The sequence below is a fragment of the Molossus molossus genome, unplaced genomic scaffold, assembly GCF_014108415.1.
Source record: "Molossus molossus isolate mMolMol1 unplaced genomic scaffold, mMolMol1.p scaffold_m16_p_12, whole genome shotgun sequence".
In the NCBI taxonomy this organism is placed as follows: Eukaryota; Metazoa; Chordata; class Mammalia; order Chiroptera; family Molossidae; genus Molossus; species Molossus molossus.
This window is the reverse complement of record NW_023425347.1, coordinates 37,090,255-37,109,278: the sequence shown is the minus strand read 5'-3', so window position 1 is coordinate 37,109,278 and position 19,024 is coordinate 37,090,255. Positions and strand designations below refer to the sequence as shown.

At 32.0% G+C, this 19,024-nt stretch overlaps 1 protein-coding gene across 1 annotated transcript in view; it reads right to left on the bottom strand.

Annotated features, from left to right (window-relative positions):
- ODF2L (outer dense fiber of sperm tails 2 like) overlaps positions 1-19,024 on the bottom strand; it is a 35,106-nt gene that overhangs the window by 9,610 nt on the left and 6,472 nt on the right. Inside the window, 11 exon segments of the mRNA XM_036256402.1 lie at positions 384-494; positions 4,024-4,159; positions 5,103-5,212; positions 8,547-8,732; positions 12,234-12,350; positions 12,885-12,956; positions 13,083-13,159; positions 14,549-14,625; positions 14,627-14,661; positions 15,306-15,438; positions 17,338-17,503. Coding sequence (XP_036112295.1) covers positions 384-494; positions 4,024-4,159; positions 5,103-5,212; positions 8,547-8,732; positions 12,234-12,350; positions 12,885-12,956; positions 13,083-13,159; positions 14,549-14,625; positions 14,627-14,661; positions 15,306-15,438; positions 17,338-17,450 — 1,167 coding nt within the window. The 5' untranslated portion in view covers positions 17,451-17,503.

Here is a 19,024-nt window from a genome sequence, read left to right as displayed (position 1 = left end):
AGGGAGTATTGGGCTTTAACAACCCTAGAAAGGAGTCATTATTCTACATCAATACCATTAAATATACGAGATGACAAACAGATACAAACATGATAAACAAAATTATACATAAGGTTTCCATTACATCTATATAATTAATTTTAGATATATTTTTAGGAATATCCAACACATACACAGGCAATGGATGTTTGAATTAGGAATCATCAGAATCATCTACTTATAAAAAATATGTGGGACCTAAAGAAACATTTGGGACATGTCATGTTCTATCACAAAAAACAGCTTCACCTTTCTTCAGTTCTATTTCTTTAGATCATAAACAAATGCAATGTTTTAAATTATCTACCAAATTTAACAAACATTAAAATAAATGCAGTAGTCACCTGAGTTTTATACACTTCAATAAGGGCTTTCTGTTGTTTTTCTACTTCTTGCAATTCTAAGAGTTCATTTTCAACGGAAACCACCTCGTCCTTCAAAGTAGCAAGTGTAGTCTAGTAAGGAATATATACACATATATTTTAAATCATTAGAATTCATTTGTCCTCCAATGCTATAGGACTATAAAAATATAATTCATTTATCAACAGTTAATAATTATTTTTATTGTATATAATTACCATCTAAAATTTTAATTTCAAAAAGTTAGTAATACTTACAAACAACTTTAAAAGATTTATGCAAGAAATATTTTTAAAACTTTTAAAATTTATTGACAAAAACTTAAAAAATAGACCAGGTTCCTAGATGGGAAGACGCATACCAGTTTTTTCCAAATCAATAAAACTTTAATGCAATTTAAACCAAAAGTATAACAGTTAGGGAGTGAAAATATGACAAAATTAATTTAAAATTCATATGGAAAAATAAATATAAAAGACTAATGAAATTTGGAAAGAAATATTAAATGGAGAAGCTCAGTACTTACTAGATATTAAAATGTATAAAGAACTAAAATTAAGATACTAATATAAGAATATAGAGTCTATTAAACAGAAAAAGAAAAATGTACTGAAATTATATTTAGTATATATGACAAAGGTTAGATTTTTAAATCAATGGGAAAAATATGGATCAGTAAATAATGGTAGTAACACAACTGTTTAACTAATAGGAAAAGTAGATTATTTACCTCCACCCGACACTATTTTTTATATTTATTAAAAATAAAAAAAATCAGCCCTGGCCGGTGTGGCTCTGTTGGTTGGAATGTCCTCCAATACACCAAAAAGTCTCAGGTTTGACTCCCAGTCAGGGTACATACCTAGGTTGCAGGTTCACCCCTGGCTGGAGTGCACGTGAGAGGCTCTCTCTCTCTCTCCCTTCTTGTCTCTTTCAAATCAATAAAAACATATCCTCAAGTAAAGATTAAAGACATACATACACACACACACAAAACAAAGCTATAAAATTTTTCACAGGCAATGTTTGATATGAGGATATGAAGAGAGCAAAAACCCTACTAAATATAAAAGCAAAAGAAGATATCAAGAACTGTAAAGATCTGAGATTTTACCCTCCAAGTTTGCAAGTTAATCTAGCACAGTTTCATGGATTCCAGCAAAAAACACAAAACTCCTAGGTTAGAGTCACAGGACTTTACCACTCCCATCAATAACAATGGCCAGATGTCAGCATTTGTGTTAGTTTCCTAAGCCTCAGTTTCCACAGGGCAACACAGAGAAGGCCAGATGACACCTGTACATGTAGTGGGATGCATTACAGAAGAGCAACACTAAGTTGAGGAAATTCAAATATCTTATAACAGGCAGTCATCATGCCTACCCTTTGGTAGAAGGATACACTGCTATCTTCCAAGCATTTGCAAGCAAGCATTGCTATCTTTCTCTATACACACTGAATGCTTACTGAAGGGCCAAGGACAGCAGCAAGAGAAGACTTAAGATGATGGCTTTAACCAGGATAACAACAGTGGTGCTGGGGAGAAGTGGTCAAATTCTGGGTATATATGAAGTAGATCTGCTGACAGACTGGAAGAAGATGTGAGAGAAAGTTTAGTCAAGGATCACCAAGTAATAGAAAGGATGACTGCCATTAATTGAGATGAGGAAAGTGTAAGAGGAACTATTTTGAGGAATACATGTCTATTTTGGACATAACTTTTAAATACCTATTAAATATCCTAGTAGAAATTTCAAGTAGGCAGTAGACTATGTGTATGGAATTCAGGGGCAAGGTCTAGCCTAGAGACACAAATATGAAAGCCTCTAGGATACAGATGGCATTTAAAGGCCCAACACTAGATGAGATCACCTATCCAAGTAGTCCAAAATCCCCAAAATTACATATATGCAAAAATAGTAACACCAGTTATCTTTGTTGCGAGGTTATAGGTTATTTTAAATTTTGTTCTTTTTGTGCTTTTCTGTTTTTCCAACTTTCTGTAATAAATAAATAGAATTTTATAACCTTCCAAATAAATGTGTTCTTTTTAATAGAGGAGATCACTGGGCCTTGGAAGTAATATCAATTAGCTTCTTTTTCATTTGAACCTTTAAAATCTAAAATTATTCTAAAGTAATTAAAAATAACAAAACATGACATCTAGGCAATTATATATTATAAATAACATATATGTCAAACATACCTAGATATTTTTCTTAAACAAAATCCAGAGAATACATTAAAAGTACATGTTTCTATATTATTAATAAAATATAAATATAAACTTTAACTTGATGATGTTATACCTATGTAACATAAAATCCCATTTCCATGTAATTAAAAATTAGACTTATAATTAATGAAATATCTACCTAATCCTTTCTCTCTGAAGGATATCAAGAAAATAAACATAATAAATATAAAGTTTCTTCTTCCTGGATAAATCATTTTAAGCATTTTTTCAATAAATATTCATTGAGAGCTAAGTATATGCCATGCTTTCCCTGGGCATCCTTGCTTACAAAGATAAAAGTTTATAAGGAGAGATTCATCCTAAATGAGAAGATTTGGGAGTGGGGGGTAGATTTTGAGCTGACCTTTAAAGGAAAAGTTAGATTTAGTTACTGAGAAAAACAGCATTCCAAACTGTAAAACTAGTTAAACTATAGGAATAGTTACAGAAAAATATGAACAAACTGCAGGAAATAATGAGTATTCATATTTGGCTAGAATGCAGAATAACTAGTACACTACATTCCCTAGTTTCCCTTACAGCTATGTGGGGCCATATGCCTAGACATACAAACCAATCACACTATGGATTTGATTAAGTTGGAAAATTCTTTCTGGTTATGAAGCAGCCAAGAACATACTTTTTGGCTTCAAACAGACCACGTCTGAGGCTATATTATATCATAACCATAACACCTAGAAATAATCTTATGCAGAAAAGTTAATGTAATTTTAGATGGTTCACTTAATTGCTAAAATTTAAGCTTAAATACATTTATTTTTTATTTTTTATCCTCACCCAAGGACATTTTTTTGCATTTATCTTCAGACAGAGCAGGAGGCAGAGAAGGAGGAAGAGAGAGAGAGAAACATCGATGTAGTGAGAGAAACATCGACTGGTCGCCACCCACATGACCCCAACCAGGGCCGGGGAACTGTAAACGGAGGTACATGCCCTATGCGGGAACCAAACCCGGGACTCTCTGGTCCACAGGCCAACGCTCTAACTGCTGAGCCAAACCGGCCAGGGATAAATACATTTTTTTAGGTTGCAACAAAGAGACAGTTATTCAACTTCTTAAATCTTATTTAATACTGCTGAAAACATTTTAGCATGTATCTTTATACACAACTATAAAATTTAATACCTATATATAAATATGTGTGTACATATATAAGTATATATGTATATACAGACATATAGATAGACATAGACAGATACAGATTTTTAGAAGTTATTTATTATGTAACATTTTAATACTCCGAGAAACACAAAGGACAAAATAAGAGAATTATTCTAAACATACTGTTATTTTAAGCTACTTGTACTAAGTAGACTAATTTGTCATTACATAAAACACAAACACACACACAAACACATAGTACCTTTAATTTTGTATTCTCGAGATTCAGAGTTTCACTTTCATATTCAATTGAGTGAAGTTTTCTAAGAATCTCTTCACATGAATTTTTCCCATGGTCCTCCATTTTCTTCAAGTCTTCCAAAAGATTATTGATTTGCCTTTATAAAATAAATAATACATTTTGTAAAAGGTATTGAAATTTTCATTCAAGGAATACATTTTAAGTGTGTTTCTGAAATTATTTTGGTAGAGTGCGCAGTTTCAGAAGTTAATAGAACTCAGAGAAAAAGAGAAATAGGAAGCAGTTATCTATGTAAAGTTACTACCTAAGTAACCTTGATTAGAAATAACTACCCGATGATAATGCCAATGAAAAATTACACAACATTCTCTTTGCTATTCAACAAAACATCCAAACTATGATCTACAGATATATCTGTCTGTCTCTTCTCATTCACACACATACAATTTCAGGACAAAGTTAAATAAAAGGATCAAATGAGACAATAATTAATCTTTAGAAGCAAATTATATACTGTTTTCAATTATAATTCTGAAGAAACTATATAGAAAATAAGACCTTTAAAAGCAAATATTCAGGGTTCATTGCTCGTTTTTCAATAATAATTTTTAAAGCATAAAATACATGTATTTTTATCATTTATTTATTTTTGTTATATATTTAAAGCATTTTAAGAAACAATAACTATTAGGACTTTGAAAGCATTTATAGTTTTATTATAAACTATATTATTTATTCTTATACATTTCTGTTTAGTAAGGAAATACTACTTCCAATTTAAGACAAAGTTAGTGTTAACATTTACTGCAAATAATAGATAATACTAAACATATATTCAAATACCAAATATTAACTTACAAGTACAAAATTTTGAAATGTGAACACCTATGTTCTTTTAGTGGGTAATCATTTTTATTGTATGTTTAGAGTAAGAAAAGTTTATAGAACTATAAATAGGAAAATATCAAATCATATAGAAAACACTATTACCACATGTAATCCAGAAGAACCAAGATATAAACCACTCAAAGAACTGAAAACACTTATACAGTAAAATGATTCTAAAGTTTTTTTCTTACTTTTTCATTGTTTCGATCTGAACTTCCAATTCGGTTTTTTCTATTATGATTTTCTCATAACGACTTTTCCAGGCATTGGAAGCTGAAATTGCTTCAGACAACTTGGCTTCCTAAAAAATACATAAAGTACTCATTGTGAACACTTTGGTTGTGTACAGGGCCCTAAACACAAGTATGTTTTAAACAAGGAAACATCCTACAAAGCACAGAACTTTTGTTATAGAAAATTTCAGTGTGCAACTCTGAATATAGAAAAGATTTAAAGTCAACTTTAAAGTTATAGTATCTTTACGTTACTATTGTTTTATATGCATATAGTGGCAGTTCCAACTTAACATGTGAAGGGATGTGGTTATAACTATTTTAAATGTTTCCTAATGAATGAAGATAATTCCCTTTCTGTTTACTGAACTTTTCATTTTGCATTCTATATACAGAAGATAACTAACAACCAGATAAGCACCAGAGGAGAAAGAAACCCTCTGGTGTACATAGAAACGACCCACAATTCCATAACTCCACAGTATTTAATAATACAGCCTTATATTATAATGACGCCAAGCCATTCTCCAGAGGTCACCTCCAATGTCCTGCAAACACTGTTGCTGTCAGCAAAGAGATGAAAGTGGTAGTGGTGGCTTATCCACTTTGAATGTGTGCTCCCAGAGGTAGAGATCTCTGTTTGTTTTGTTCATTGCTAGTGACTTGAATAGTGCCTTGCATATAGCAGACTCTTAATAAATGCCAAACGAATCTACTCTGCAAATCCTGTGAGCAGGATAGCCATTATGCCATATCTACATTCTACAGAAAAACAAATTCACTGGAATGATGGCAGTGCCAATAATTGCTAATCAGAAGTACGGCAGTCCCTCCTTATTGTCTAGGGATGGGTTCCCAGACCCTGAGTGGATGCCTGAAAACACACGGTACTTAACTCTGTATATACTATGTGTTTTCCTGTAAAACATACCTATGATGAAGTTTAATTGGTAAATTAGGCACCCTAAGAGATTAACAACAACTAATAAAATAATTATAACAATATACTGTAATAAAAGTTATATGAATGTGGTCTCGCTCTCTAAATGTCTTATTGGACCATACTCACTCACCCTGCTTGTGTTAATATGAGACGATGAAATGCCTGATTATGTCGAGAACTTTCACCTTTTCACTTAAAGGAAGCACTTTATGGCTTCTCTTTGGCATATCAAAATTACCAGCATCACCGCTCTTGCACTCTGGGGCCATTGTTAAGTAAAATAAAGATGACTTGAACACAAGCACTGCGATACCATGACAGTCAATCCGATAACGGGGGCTAAATAAGTGACTAAAAGGCAGGGAGCGCATACAGCGTGGATATGCTGGACGAAGGGATGATTCATATCCCAGGTGAGACAGAGCTGGGTGGCACAAGATTTCAGAATGGCGTGCAATTTAAATTTTATGAAATGTTTAATTCTGGAATTTTCCATTTAGTATTTACAAACAACAGTTGATTGAGGGTAACAAACTGTGGAAAGTGACTCCACAGCTAAGGGGGGACTACTATAGTAATGGTAACAGTTCATCTTTATTGGGTGCTTCCTCCTTTCCTTCCACCATTCATCCAGTCACTGAACAAACACTTATTGAGCATCTACCGTGCACAAGACATTTTATGTTCATATTTTTACGGTTACATTTTTACTATATTGAAGAAAAGTACATATTCTGTTTTCAAATTCTATGTAAAATGAATTTTAATATGCACTATTTAGTGTAAGTTGGGTAATTATGTTATAACATAAATATAGTTAGAAATTTTACCTATAAAATAAATGCTATGAAGCAAATTTAAGACAAGATGTGGTTAATTGTTGTGGGACTCCTTCAAAAGGAGCGGTCAAGGAAGGCGCCTCTGAAGAGATGTCAATTTAAAAGACACCTAAATGATTAAAAAAGGAACTAGCTAGTGTGAGCCAGAGAAGAACATCACAGCCAAAGGCAACAGCAAACAAAACAGTGAAACAAACTTCATGCATTAGAGAGGTGGAACGGAGGCTAATATTGCAAATTATAGTATGGCCACACACTGTTTTGAGATATATTTTTCTCACTTTTTTCCTCCCTACAACCATATAAGATAGGCAGTATTATTATCCCCTATTTTGTAGACAAGAAAAGTCATGAGGTTAACAAGCAGAGAAGCCTTCTATGCTATAATTTGGGGCCTGGGTAATAATGACACTATTTAAATAGAAAAATCCCAAGAATGTTAATCACCTTATTGGTTTTTATCACTCAAGAATATTTTCAAGCATTCAACTTGGTCTACAACCTTCTAGAGTTTGAACCTAGTCCTCAATTCTCTTATCTAGTTAAATTCTTCTGCATGTAGGTAGGTTAAGTATTAGTCCTAAAATGTCAACACTTGAACTTATAAAATACTATGTTGTTTTGTTTACATACGTGTTTGTGCAAGTCTGTTTTCATTTCTAAAAACCTCTAATAATTCTGTAAGTCTTAACATAAGGTTCTAAGAGGTGGGATACCAGTGAGACATTAAAAAGTAAATATTTTATTAATTGGTATTTGAATAAATATAATAATTCATGAAAAACAACAAAGCACTAAGCCCATTTTCAACTTTGTACTACACACACAAAGATAACTTTCACATGGTGTGTTTACGTCAGAGAACGGCTTTAAACGCATTACAGAGATTAAATGAATTACTGAATAAAGTCATATGGTCTAATAACATAAATCAGCATTTCCCAAACTGGTGTTCCTCAGAACCAGTTCCAAGAGTTGTTTTGTGGGTAAAAGAAGAGTTCTGTGGTTGACTAAGTGCTGGGAAACTCTGAGTCCAGTGCCCTTCATTCCACTGCTTTACTTCCACTGCAGTCTTCCCAGGGCCTCTAACAGGCTCATGTGTGCTGTAAATTTCCACAGGGGAATATGTATGAAATGCCACCCCGAGTTGGCCATAGAAGCTTCGGGACACACTTAACATACCCTTTAAGTAAAGTTCCCACAGAAATGCTGATATAATTCAATATGTAAATTTGACATTTTATGTAATCTTTCAAAATAAAGACGAAAGCAAAAAACTATGAGTAAAGTTTTTCTAGTATCAGTAACATTAAGAGAAAAATAAAATTATATTAAGCACCATCACATTAACTTTATAAATTAAGTACATAAAATAGTTTAGTAAGAAAGAATGTAGCCTGGCTGATGAGCATCGACCCGTGAACCAAGAGGTCACTGGTTCGATTCCCGGTCAGGATACATGCCCAGGTTGTGGGCCTGATCCCCAGTGAAGGGCATGCAGGAGGTGACCAATCAATGTTCTCTCTCATTGATGTTTCTATCTCCCTCTCTCTCCCTTTCTCTCTCTCTAAAAAATCAATAAAGAAGAAAATTTTTAAAAGAAAGAATGTAAATACTAACCTGATTTCTAATCTGGGAAGTAAGGTTTTCAATGTCTCCAGTAAAATGTTCAAGCCTTCGTTTGTAAATTTTAGATGCCTTTTTTAGGGCAATAGCTTTCTGCTTACTCGATTCTTTCATTGCTACAGTCTCATGCTTATTCTTTCTCAGTTGCAAGGTCCATTGGGCTATCTTGGTCTCTAAGCTCTAAAAAAAATATTAGCAGCAATTAAACTATTTTAGAACTCCAATGTTTATGTAAACATTGCAATAATATGTAAATAATCTTCCACATAATGTTATTAAAGGATTCATCCTATGATTAATAAAAAAAACAGTGAAGAAAGGTGATTTCACCAGTGTTTAGCTGTAACCAGTTAGAGAATGCAAATTTAAAATACATAAGTCTACATAAAACTAACTAATGCTGCTCTTACTATAGATAACAATATTGCTGATTTTGGTACAAACACTAATTTCCTTGAAACTGTTGTGATTAACTAGAATGTCACAACTACACTATTACACATTGTACTAGTTATTTCGAATTAAAAAACAATTGAGCTGGAGACAATTCAAACAATAGATACATAAAGGTCAAAGGAATTGATAGCTTACCAAATCTATAGATCATGAAGGGTATGGATAAGATAAACATATAAGTATTTAACAAAGTTTAATTTACTGGAATTAAGGGCATGCCGTGACATTTAAAAGAGTTCACCAAGGACAATAAAAGTATTGCTTTACCCAGTGAGTAGTAACTTTGTGGAAGTTATTATTCTAAGACCGAACAAGGTTGGATAAAGGAATGACTATCAGAGCCGTAAGAGTTAAAGAGATGTTTGAAGACATGATCTATTGAGTTTGATGGTGTTAAATAGCATGACTGCTCTCTTGGCATATCTCTTGATGACAAGGAGAGAGAATATTAGGGCTGGGTTAATGATGAATGAATATGATTTAGTGTGACTACTCTCATGTTTTTTCCCCCACGTTATTTTAAGAGTTTGTATTTAAAATAACTCAGTATTAAGTGTCTATGAATTTAAAGACTTAAGATTTTAATGCTTTTACATTTTTTGAAAGGTGTAATACTGAAAAGAATGTAAAATTATTCAAGAATTTAGGTTTTAGTTTCCCACTGACTGGACAATCATTTTAATTTTTAAAAAATCAAAGAAGTCACAGTAGAAAATGGGACTTTACTCCTTAACTCAATGATCAATAACCACTGCATAGCTTCCACTAAAACTGAGATCTGAAACACGCTTTAAAGACTTGATTTCTTTGAAGACTAACTAGATAGACTAGGAGAAGCAAAACAGTCTTAAATTGTCTTTAAAAATCTATCTTAAACTAAAGAATCCCAGGAAATGTTTTAATAAGCAATTGGGGAAACCAAATAAGAGCAGTACAGTAAGTCCACTTAAGAGAAACAAAGACCCCACAGGAAATACAGTTGTCATTCCTCTACAAGACCACAGGATGTCATCATCACACCATGAATAATTGCTATCCTTTTAAAACACCAAGGGTGAAGTAAAATTTTTTGAACAAGGTTCCCATCAAGACTTTCTCACTAGATTTATCAAATCCCACACTTAAGCACTATTATGGAATATACTAAAACTATCAAATTATTTTTATAGTTTCAGAATAAATAACCCCTCATAGTCATTTGCCAAATAAACAGATAAAGTCAACTATCTGCCTTTTCACATTTCCAAAGAACTATACATACTATAAATACAATTTTTCTCTGTCTCTTCTAAAATGTGAAAATATTCCTACTCTAATTGCTGTATTATAAAGGTCAAGAAAAAAATGAGTTCAAAGTATTCTTGGGGTAGTATTCATAGAATTATAATGCAATTTATATTTTTAAAAGACCCAATATAATTAACAATACCTAAAAACTGAGATTTATGTTACCAAACTGAGTTCACTGTTTTAAGTCTAAAAGAATAACTTGTTAAACCTAAATCAAAGAACTAAATTCTGACCTGCAATTACTCTGTGCCTTTCCAAAAGTGTGTAAGACGGAATGTAGAAACATCAGTAATCCAATACAACTTCTTTTAACCATTTCTAAACTGCTGAATTTTTAAAAGTAATTTGAACTCAAAGTATTAGACAGGAGACTGTCATTACAAAACTCTTAGGATTTTGGCCTTATATTCTTTCCTCAAATTATCAAGATATAAAAAGTAATTGTTAACTTTAAAAAACCACTTAAGCCCTGGCCAGTTTGGCTCAGCAGTTAGAGCGTCGGCCCGTGGATCAGAGTCACGGGTTCAATTCTGGTCAAGGGCATGTACTTCGGTTGCTCTTTGATTCCCGGCCCTGGTCGGGGTTGTGCAGGAGGCAGCCAGTTGGTGTGTCTCTCTGGCATCTATATTTTTCTTTCTCTCTCTTCTCCCCCCCCCCCCCCACTCTCTCTGAAGATAAATGGAAAACTATCCTCGGGTGAGGATTAAAAATAATAATAATAATAGAAATAATAAAAAATCACTTAATATTTCATTTTTAAATTGAAGAAAATAGTTTCAAAATCTTCCCCAACTGTTATTTGAGGATATAGTTAAAAGTTATGTAAGTAAGAAAAATTGTAGATGATTATTTGAGGTATTAAATCACATGTAGTCCCTTGTATTTACCATCATGAGCAATGCAATAGCATCTCGAGTTCCTATGCAGTGCCCAGGACACAGATGCAAAGGACACAGGCTGAAAGTGCTTATAAGCACATGTAGGGGGACAGAGGACAAATTTTACATCCCCTATAAGCCCATTAATGTTCCTTTGATGGGCAAATGCTTTTTGTCATTAAAGGAAAAAAAAAAAAAACCACTCCAAGTGTCCTCTTGAAACATGTGCCACGGATTGCAGATGTCTGCTAAGATTCAGGAGTGCAAAATCAAATTTAACACAGAAGTCCTCACACTCAGTAGGGTTGTCTTTGTACACTTCTCTTCTGTAAGTGGGAACACTACTTGTGTTCCTCTGACAAAAATAACAAAATAGCAAATCCAGATAGATAGCTAGTGTCATACCATATAGCAACCTCAAATTCTTACTGCAAGTGACTGTGATGCTTCCTAAGAATATTTAAACCACTCAGTTTAAACCAAAAAATTCTCCTTATTTGTACTGCTAAAAAAACTGTATAACAAGGAGATTACTCAATTATCTAAACACCAAACCTAGGATAACTGATTTTAAAGTTATTACCATTAGTAACAAACACAAAAATTATAAACATGCATTGAATGCTTACTAAATATGTGTGAGAGTATGCACATATGCATAGATGTAAAAATGAAAAAAATAAAGTACTGGAATACTATATACCAAAATGTACACCCTGGTTTCAGTATTTTTGAGTTAATTTTCTCTTTAATATTTTACAAATTCTCCACAATAAACATAAATTATATAATGGAAAAGGTTTTGTAAGTAATTCAAGTTCTACAAATCCTTCCTTGAGTGGTACTAAAAAGAGATAACATTTTAATATTAGTATTTGAAGGCAAATCTTAAATAGCCCAGAAATATTAAGATTCAGATTCGCCTCAAATATGTATTTCCCATGGCAACACTTAAGTTGAATTCTTTCAAAACCACCAAATTCCAGAATTAAGGAAAGGCTTTGTAGTAGATCATTATTTTTATCACAAACTATAAAAATGAATGAATATTTATAACCTTTATGTATTCCTTTAATTTATCATTCTCTGCTTCCTTTTTATGAATTTGGAGCTGTAGTCGTTCATGAACTACTTTAACTGACTGTGAAAAACGGCTGGCTTTCAAAGCATGTTCCTAGAAAAGAGAAAAATTTTTTTAAATGTGTTATTTTATATATTTATCCACAATCTTTAACTTTACCTGTATTTTGACATGATCTAAAAAGCTGATAAAAAGCAAAGTGACACTTTCCATAAACTGTGACACCCCCTTCCCCATTACAGATGTATTTTATGTAAAGCTTTTTGGGACATTTTTCTCTTCCCTCCTTTTATTTAATGGCTCCTAATCATTATCTCTTTTTAAAAATTCCCATCTATGTTCCTAAATATAGTTATAGGTATGTCAAAAATGCTCTACAATACAAACTTACTCATAGTTGCTAACATACAGTGATTTAAACCAAGTACCCTGACAGAAACACCATAAAAATCTAAAAGAAAAAAATATATATATATTTAATTAAGATGTGCTACTTGATACATAAAATTTGTAAAATATCTAAAAACCTTCTTGAGTCTATTTCTGAGGATATGGGAGCAAGAATGGAAAGAAGGGAAAGGAGTCAAAATAAAGAAAATAAATGAATTAAGCTCAAAATCTGCTTACCTTTTCAGTCTGAAACAAACAAGAAAGTTCCTGGATATAAGTCTCCTTTTCAAGTACCTTCTTCTTAAGATCCTTCAGCAAATATAATGTTAGAGTTAACAATATCATAACTTAAATAATGTTGGCTAACTTTATAAAGCCAAGCAGCATAAAAACAAAAATGTCAGATGAATAGAGACAAAGTATAAAAAGACTCACCGTGTTTTCACTTTCATTATCACTTAGCTTTTCTAACATGCTGGATAAATTGTCACTTATCTGTGAAAAAACACATGCTATAAATCAGTGTTCACAAACTATATTTCTCTATATAAAAAAGGTAGAAAGTGGAATAAACATCAATTAAGAAATATGAACAATTACAGTGCACAGTGCAGATTTTTTAAAATGTTAACATCAGAATAATTTTTGCCTGTGTTCCAAATCATGTTTTGTTCACAATTCATGATATTAGTTAATTTTCTAAATTAATCTCTAAATAATGCCTCAGAAAGTGCAGGCCAATGACATAAAAATCTTGTATACAGAGGAAGCTCACAGTGCTGTTAATAAATAGGTAAAAATTATAAACAATTTAATTCTACCAATAAGAATTATTTTTAATTATGGTAAATCAGTAACAGAATTCTATGTAGACATCTGATGTGAGAACACAGAAGAAAGTTTATTCATTTTAGTGTTATACTGTTTGAGAATGTGGAAAAGCTATGGATTCCTTTCACCTACACACATATAATACAAATTATATATACAATTTCAGAGAGTTCATGGACTTTCATGAAACCCATCTATATACTCTAGAAGGTCACACAGTGGAATTGCTTGGCATATATGTTTTCATTTCTCTGGGTATATACAGCTTATAAATGAATCCTCACAGCAGTTTTATTCATGACAGCCAAAAAGTAGAAAGAAGCAACTTAAATGGCCATCAACAAAAGTGGCATACTCATACAACAAAATATTATTTAGCACTAAAGAGGAATGAAGCACTGATACATGCTACAACATGGATGAAATTTGAAAACATTATTAAATGAAAGAAGGCAGTTATGAACAACCACATATTAAATGATTCCATTCATATAAAATGTCCAGAATCAACAAATCCATAGAGACAGAAAGTAGATAACAGGCTGAGGAGGAGTGGGTGGGGGTAGGAGGTAAACTTCCAAAGGGCATGAAGTATATTTTTGTAGTGATGAAATGCTCTAAAATTATTGTGGTGATAACTGCACAATTCTGTGAATATACTAAAAATTGTTGAGCTGTACAATTTAAATGGATGAATTGTATGGTATGTGAATTATATCACAACAAAACTGTTAACAAAAAGAGAATATATGACTACATAAATATAATGTACACAGGAGCTTAAATTATATGAGTATTTTATTGTAATTGGCTGAAATGAATTATAACATTACAACAAATAATTAAAAATTTTGAGATAGATCATAAAAATATATTTCTATAAAAATGTGCTTTCACATAGACCTATTTATGAAACATTAAAAGTAGGGGTTAGTTTGATTCCCATTTCAAAAAAAAGTTCAAGAATTATTTCCATTTCAAATATACCAATATTTTAATGTCTACAGTTTGAAAGATAATAGCCTTCAAGTGAGAAATATCACTATTAAATTAGTGGTAATTTTCCCTACTTGTTGGTATTCTAAGGTGTTCTAAATCTTGTTTTACACATTTGAAAGTATCTAATTCTTTTGGTAACATATCTTTGTTTAAAAATCTTCAAATTGGATGCAGAAAGATTAGCCTGACAAAATATAAGAACCACATATATATTTAACACATAGTATTAAGATACTCTAAAATATGTTATTACTATCAAAGAATACATTTTTCCTAGTAACAAAATCATTCTTTTGTACATAGTAATAGTAATTGTTGCCAAGTTTATTAATAGTAGTAGAATCTGTCACACAGCACATGAAACTAAAATAAAATCAAAGTAAGAGCTTAAACCCTAAAGTATTTCAGGCATTTATTTTGATAAAAATAATAAAATACAATCTATTTTTTTATCACTAACTTAAACTTTATTACACTAAAATTTTAGAAATTTATATTCCACAAAACATTATAGAAAATAGATATATTTCATCTTTCAGTTTATTTTGGTTTTAAATTCACTTTTGAGAAAAGTTGACTCTCTAACTCAACTCCAGGTAAGTCAAGAACCAAGGTATACAATTTCTAGCTTAGGCTCTTATTAAGTGCATGCCTGAGACTATCTTTAAGGAAAAGAATTGTGGAATAAAGAACACTGGTAAGCCTGTGTTTTTTATATCAAATACCAGTATGTGAGCATAACTACTTTAAGATATGAGACCTCAGTTGTGCAATCTGAGTATTATGTCAGCTTTCATTTTATTAGATGTTTACATATCAAGTACTTACATTTTCAAAACTAATTTCTTCAATTGTGTTCTTAAATAATGGTATAAGTGATTCTACAGAACAGGTTGCCAACTCAGCTTCCTTAAATGTTGCTTCCAACTCAGTCTTTTCATTTAGGATGTCCTGCTTTAGACTAATTAGATAGGCACAAACAAAATTTAAGTTAAATCTGTCACATAAATAAGGTATATATTTATGCAAATATACTACAGCTTAAATAAAATATTATGGTTCCATAAATTGCTCTACAAACTGTATCAGTGACAATCGATGCACCAAGTGGTTGCCAGTTCAATTCCTGGTCAGGGCACATGCCCAGGTTGTGGGCCCGATCCCCAGTGGGGGGCATGCAGGAGGCAGCCAATTGATGTTCTCTCTCATCTATGTTGCTATCTCTCTCCCTCTTTCCCTTCTCCTCTCTCTAAAATCAGTAAAAAAAATTTTAAGTGAAAAACTATATAAAACACAAAGACCACCAACAGCAATGTTTTCACTGCACCATTTGATAATTATTCAACACCCCTTTTCTAGTTTGTAAAACGATTTGTGGGAGCGTTTGTCTTTTTCCTTCCCTTCCTCCTCCCTTACTCCAAACCCAAACGATTTCCCTTTCTAGACCTTATTCCCAAAAACCCTCTATTGAAATTTACTGCTCTTCATAAAAAATTCTCCAAGAATGAATAATCTAAACAAGTAAAAACAACTATTGCTCTCAAGATATCTAAAAACTCTTCACATTTGGCTTTATAATAATTATCATTCAGAACAAAACTGATAATATTTGCCTTCTTCGTAATGTTTTACCTAGACACTACTGTGCACCACTCTAATTTTTTGGCTGGTGCAGGGAGGCATCCATTTTTACATCCTGAAATCAGGATGCTTCTTACAATCTTTGTCACTCAGGAGGAAGTCCTGAGCTGTCTACCCTGCACATCCCCAAACTTATGGAATGTGTGTCCACTGCTTTGCTGAATATCCCAGAGATGGGGTGCCATACTTTTTTAACCCCTAGGAATAGTCACAGAAAGGGCTGAGGGAGCTGGTGAAGTAGGAATGTTTAACAACATTCTAGAAGCAAAACTCCAATATAGGCTTGCTGCATGTTATAATTAAGAGTCCAGCAGCAAGAAACGCTATTTCAGTTAAAGATGCTCCTAAAAATAATCCCATATCACCAAAAATCTTAATAGCAAGGACAACTCTTGAGTCAAAAAGTGACTCAGAAAAGTTGGACTTGAGTATAGAGAAGTTCTAAGAATACCTTAACTCATTTATTAATTTTATTTTTATTATAAGCACAGTGTTATTTAGAATAAAAATCTACATATAATTAAGGAGCTTTTTCAATATTTATAAATAAAATCACAAGTAGTGCCTTAATTGGAAGGTTTTTTTCTTTTTTTTTTATGGAACATATATAATAGCTCATCAGCATCTGATGGCATCTTAGAGGCTATGTCAAAAAGCAGATGATGTTCTTAAGCATCACTGGCTTAAAGAAGATTGTGGTTATGAATGACAATTGCCCATTATTAAAAACCATGGGCAGAAAGTATTTAATCATTATGTATAATCAAACCTTTTCATTTATAACAAGCTAAACTAGAAGCTGGACTATACCATCCGTACTAACAATAATGCTATTTTAAGATTGTCATTTTGGGGAGCTATGAGTCATATAAAAGCAAAGTATGACAGGTATTTCCAAATGACAGTGAATTGGTACTCATTAACAATATTTCCAATATTCCATAATTTGTATCTTCATTTACCTTAATTAAAATGCTTTAAACTTTACAAATTCTTAACAGGTAAGGTTTTCATTTTTAATTTCTTTCACTGAGAGTCTAAAAAACTAGCTAAATTCTGCTAAATAGGTATATTTTAATCAGATTAAATAAATATGCTAACTACCAGACTTGAAGAATATATTCCTGAAAGAATGTGTTTAATTCAAATAATTTACAATATGGGCAAAATATGAAATCCAGAAATCAAAAAATTAGATATCCCCTATTGTTAAGAATACCAGCTGAGATGACTTTCACTGGCCAGCTGTGGTAAGTGTTCTTTCTCTGGTCTACTTTTAAAATGGAAAAATAGTTCTTCTGAATGATTTTCATCATTCAGCGGTTTCTCCATAACTTCGGTCAATGAATTTATAGATGGGTTCCACAGCAACTTCTCCACATAAGCTGAAAGTTAGAAAATATTTTAGTTACTAAATTTATCATTTCATTAGATTCTTTTTTATGTCATAACCCTATAATAAAAATCTAAAGATGTGTAAAAAAAATTATCACAAATTGAAATTTGACAAATAGGAATTTTAATTGCCACTTGTAATACTAATGCAAAATCGTGTCAAAATTGCATAGCACAACCATTCAACAATTGCCAATTTCCATCGTTTTCAAAAGGCCCACTGTTTTCTATATAATCAAAGAATGTAGAAACTTTTATCTATTTCCTGAAGTATTAAAATATCTTAATCCAGTCAGACTACAAAATGGATATGACATGTGTTTAACAATGGTGCTCAGTTTCATTAGATCCATCCAATAGGAAATGTATGTTATTTATGCTTGGAACAGTAAAATTTAACATACTTTTGAAAGCATTTGACAATAGCTACAAAAAGGGTAAGTTATTCCTTTGAAAGTAGACCTTTCAAAATTAAATTAATTTACTCCTATTTCCCAGCTTAATCTAGGATAGTCTTTGGTGATGATGAATGGAGAGATGGCATTACTTCTAAGTTTTACTAATCAAATTGTTATCACCCAAACTGGAGATGTCCTTTTTAAAATGTGAATATTTCTGAATTTCTTTAACACTGTTCCAGTTTAAGTAATACATTAGTATTTCAGCAATCATTAAGGCTGTGTTTTCACAACTCTAATATATAGTAATGTGTCCTCTTGACTTAATTTTGTGTTTATACAAAATCAACTGTTACATTTAAGATCATTTGCATTTTTTCAGAGACAGTTTGCTCTTTGTAATTTATTTTTATATATCAAAGTTATAAAATAAATATGTTCAACAATTTTTAGTACTTTAGATAAATGTAAAATTATAGGTTGAAAGTTATTCACAATATTTAATTAGCAACTAATAAACCTTCCAAAGTATCTGTAAAATATATATATACATATTTATTATTAATCCTCGTCTGAGGATATTTTTCCATTGATTTTTAGATAAAGTGGAAGGGAGGTAGGGAGAGAGAGAGAGGAACATTGATGTGAGAGAGACACATCAATTGGTTGCCTTCCACATAACCCCGACCGGGGGCCAAGATCAAACCTGCAACCCAAGTACATGCCCTTGACCGGGAATCAAACCCAAGACCCTTTGGTCTGAGGACCAATGTTCTAACTGCTGAGCTAAACTGGACAGGGCTATATATATCTATTTTTGTCTGAAGATTCTATATACCACAAAGGCAAATATTTAGGTATAGGCCAATGAAGAGCATGCTCATATTTTAGAAATACCAGCAACTCATGTCCAAGTGAAACTGCTGAATAACCTATAATAGTCTAAGATGATCTTCTTGAATGCTGCAAACATGAAACATCCATTGTTAAAGAATAACAATATTTGAGCTATCTATAGTCTAGAAGAATTAAAAATATACAGATACACAAAATTAAATAAACCAAACCAAAGGGTGAAGAAGAATATGCTCTGGATTAAGTCACTGCAATCAA